General features: G+C 44.5%; 1 protein-coding gene across 1 annotated transcript; it reads left to right on the forward strand.

Moving 5' to 3' along the window:
• The first annotated feature begins 216 nt into the window (after positions 1–216).
• Positions 217–3,918, forward strand: CHAMP1 (chromosome alignment maintaining phosphoprotein 1). Its single transcript, XM_054381775.1, has 2 exons — positions 217–921; positions 1,042–3,918. Exons 1-2 carry the CDS (start codon positions 217–219, stop codon positions 3,184–3,186), a joined length of 2,850 nt encoding a protein of 949 aa, XP_054237750.1. The 3' UTR covers positions 3,187–3,918.
• The last annotated feature ends 432 nt before the right edge of the window (positions 3,919–4,350 follow it).

Consider the following 4,350-nt stretch of genomic DNA (forward strand, 5'->3'; position numbering starts at 1 on the left):
TGGAGTTCTATATGAAGTATCTGGTTACCTGTGCAGAAGTTATGCTTTCTAAAATGGGGGAAGGGAGGAAATCACACAGTTATTTATAAATGGCGAAGAGCTGAAATTAACATTGGCTATACAGATTTTGTTTTTTTCCTTTTCTTCTTTTGCAGGAACTGAAGCTTGCTCTTCAAAAGGTGCAGTGCTGTGAAAACTGTTACTGGCTGTAGAAAAATGGATGTGTTGCAGATACTACATAAAGCCACAGAGCGCCTAGAGTGTGATCACTGTAGCTTCAGGGGAACGGACTATGAAAACACACAAATTCATATGGGTACCATACACCCAGAGTATTGTGATGAAATGGATGCTGCTGGTTTGGGTAAACTTATATTTTATCAAAAAAGTGCAAAGCTGTTTCATTGTCATAAATGTTTCTTTACCAGCAAGATGTACTGCAATGTATATTATCACATCACAGCACAGCATGCAACACCTCAGAAGTGGAATGAGGAGCGGAAGGGACAGGTAGAAGGAGATTCAGATCCCTCCAAAAAAAATGTCACATTGGAGTCACAGAAATCTTCCCTTTCCCCTGAGACGCACAAACCTGCCCTTTCTCCTGAGCTCCCCAAATCTGAACCTGTTGTTTCCCCCAACCTTCAGAAATCTTCAGCATCTCTGGAGCCCCAGAAGTCAGCTCAGGTGACTTCCACAGAGCTAGAGAGGTCAGCCCAGGCCATGTCCCCAGATTCAGAAAAGTCAGCCCTTGCCACGTCTCCAGATCCGGAGAAGTTAGCCTCATCTGCATCCTCAGACTCAGAGAAACAGTCTCCTGCTATGTCCCCTGACCCTCAGAAGCCATCTCCTGCTGTGTCCCCCAGCCTACAGAAGCCATCTCCTGCTGTATCCCCTGACCCACAGAAGTCAGCCCCAGCTGTGTCCCCTGACCCACTGAAGTCAGCTCCGACTGTGTCCCCTGACCCACAGAAGTCAGGCCCAGCTGTGTTGCCTGACCCACAGAAGTCAGCCTCGGCTGTGTCGCCTGACTCACAGAAGTCAGTCCCAGCTGTGTCTCCAGAGCCCCGGCGGCATTCCCCAGCAATGTCTCCGGAGCCCCGTCGACATTCTCCTGCTGTATCCCCAGAGCCCCGACGCCATTCTCCCGCTGTGTCTCCAGAGCCTCGCAGGTACTCCCCAGCTGTGTCACCAGAGCCAAAGAAACCTGCTCCAGCAGTGTCTCCTGAACCACGAAGGTATGCCCCAGCTGGGTCTCCTGAGCCCCGGAGGCATCCTTCTCAAATGCGTAAGCCTGCTTCTGCTACTTCTCCTGAAACCCGGAGGCCTGCTCCTGCAGTCTCACCAGAGTCATGGAGACCTGATCCGACTGTGTCCCCTGAGCCCTGGAGATCTACACCTCATGAGATACAGAAGTCTTCCACAGCGTCTCCCTGGGCTCCGAAGGCTGCCATGTCGGTGGCCATAGAATCACGGCGATCTGCCCCTGAGGCCCGAAGGCCTGGCCCTGTTGTGTCCCCAGAGCCTAGGAGGTTTGTTTCTGACTCATGGAAGTCTACATCCTTTTCTGAATCCCAGAAGTCTACTCTTGTTTCTTCTGAGCCATGGAAACCCATCTCGTCTGTTTACCCCGAAGGCTGGAAACCCGTTCTATCCCCTGACACATGGAAGCATTCTCCCCCCATTTCACCTGAGCTTCGAAAGTCTAGTCACACAGTTTCCTCCGACTCTTGGAAGCCTTCTTTCTTTCCTGAGGTCCGTAAGCCCGGTGCTTCAGCATCTCCTGAATCTTGGAAACTCTCCGAGTCCCGGAAACCTGTGTATTTTTCCGAAACTCAGAAATCCACCTCCGCGGCTTTGTCTGAGGTTCAGAAACGGGCTCATTTCCCTGAACATCGGAAAAGAGCTCTGTTCCCAGAGTCTCGTAAAGCTAATCTCTCTGTTTCTACCGATATCCAGAAACGTGCTGTCTTCTCTGAGCCCCAGAGTCAGGTGTCTACTTCTGCTGTTTCTGCTGAAGGCCAGAAACATGCCCTGTGTTCTGAAGCCCAGAAGTCAGCTCTTGTGTCTTCTGATGCCCAGAAGCACACCCTATTTTCTGAGGTCCAGAAACTTGCTTCCATTTCCCCTGAAGTTCAGGAGCATAATTCCTTTCCAGAATCTCAGAAATCTGCTTCTCCTGAAACTCAGAAACATGGCTTCTTTACTGAGTCCCAGAAACCTACTCCTTCTGTTTCTCCTGAGACCCCAAAACAAGCTGTTTTTACTGACCCCCAGAAATCTGCTGTTTCCCCTGATGTTCAAAAGCATGCTCTATTTTCTGAGATGCAGAAGCCTCTTGCTGCTTTATCCTCTGATGTCCAGAGACACGCTGAAACTACTGTACCCACTGAAATCCAGAGAAACATCCTGTTTTCCGAACCTCACAAATCTGCTCCGGGTTTTTCGTCTGAGCCCCAGACACCTAGTGAGTCTGGAGAGAGTGACTTTCTTTCTCACAGTTTAGATGATCAGAAACCACTGGATGATTTATTCTCACAGGATGAACAATCAATATTGGCCAAAGAATCACCAGAAGACATATTCTATTCATGCCCCAAAAAGAAGCCCAAGAAGGAAAACCAGGAAAACTCAGATTCTGAACTAAATAGCAGCGAGTGTGGAAAACCAGAGATGGACTCGATGGAGATAAAGGAGCAAGAATCCAACAGTGACCCAGAACAATACGATATGGAGTCATCCGATTACATCAAAGAGAGCAAAATAGATGCAGCTACTCCCACGCAGCCACCATGCGTGCTGCAGTTTACTGAGGAGAAAGAGGCTTTCATCTCCGAGGAAGAAATAGCAAAGTACATGAAGCGTGGCAAGGGGAAGTATTACTGCAAGATCTGCTGCTGCCGTGCGATGAAGAAAGGTGCTGTCTTGCACCATTTAGTTAACAAGCACAATGTTCAAAGCCCATACAAATGTAAAATATGTGGCAAAGCTTTTCTCCTGGAGTCTCTTCTTAAAAATCATGTTGCTGCGCATGGTCAAAGCTTGTTGAAGTGTCCACGTTGTAATTTTGAATCAAATTTTCCCCGAGGCTTTAAGAAACATTTAACCCATTGCCAAAGCCGTCATAGTGACGATGCACCTAAAAAACACTTGGACAGCATTGAGCCACTTGAAGAACAAATTTAATCTGTTGGTTTTATTTTTTATCTTTGTGCTAGAAAAGCTGAATTTACAGAATTGTTCAAAAGTGTTGCTGTATGTTAACCCAGTAGTTTAGCTGATCTGACAAGTCAGAAGATGCATGGTTTATTGTACTGTTTAACTTGTCTTCTAGCTGTATTACTGAAGTGATCCACTTTCAGAAGTCATTTTAAATATGTGTCCACGTCTTTGTATTCCCCATCAGTAAAGTCATATTTTATTTTTCAGGTGTACTGTGTTTTTGAAACCAAAATGGATACAGATTAGTTTTTTAAAGATTTGTAAAGCATACAGGCAATTAAGGACTGGAGTGGTGAGCAATCCATATATTCCTGTGAAGACTGAACTTGGTTTTTCACATTTGTTAAATGTTGTCTTTTTCAAAATGTTTTTATCAAATTCTCAAATTCGTCACCAAATTCAATGTGAAGGAGCCAAGCATGAGAAACTACCAATCCTTCTGGAATCGTTCTGCCCTGAGGTTGTCATTGAGTGTACAGTCATTTGTTGGAAATTTATTGCACTCAATTCTCTGACTTGTCTCAAACATAGAAACATCAAGGTACTTATTTTGTGACTCTGTATTTTGGCCATGTTTTAAGCATGTACTAATATACCTTAAACCAATGAATTAACGTCAAAACTATGTATAGCTCAACAATTTCTCTTGATGAATCAGGTGTTTGTAATGTCAGAACCCCCTTAAATTTCTTGTATTTGGTGAAATGTTATGCTTTAAGCTTTTAACAATAAAAAGAAACCCAACCTGGCATTGGCCATTTTTCTTCTTTTTTTTTTTTTTTCTGGTCAAGAACAATCACGGTAGGCATTACTGTCTTTTAAGTATCTTTGGCAACAGGAGATGTAAAGTTATCATGGAGTTTTACTCTTACTCAATACTTCAAGTTTCCACTCTTAAGCTTGTGAAAGAAAGGTTAGTCTAAATTTCACATCTGCTTTAGAAAAACACATCAGTTGTAAATGAGGAAACCCATGGGAAACAGGAATTTTTGCACTGTTATTTAGCATACTTGCTTTTGTGCTGCTTACTGTTCAGAAACCATAAGTACTTCATAATACAGCAGGAGTATAGACTTAAAAGTGGAGGTAGCACAAGAAAAGTTTCATTTTCCTCAGGCCAGACTTAAG

This window comes from Indicator indicator, chromosome 1 (genome assembly GCF_027791375.1).
Source record: "Indicator indicator isolate 239-I01 chromosome 1, UM_Iind_1.1, whole genome shotgun sequence".
Classification (NCBI taxonomy): Eukaryota; Metazoa; Chordata; class Aves; order Piciformes; family Indicatoridae; genus Indicator; species Indicator indicator.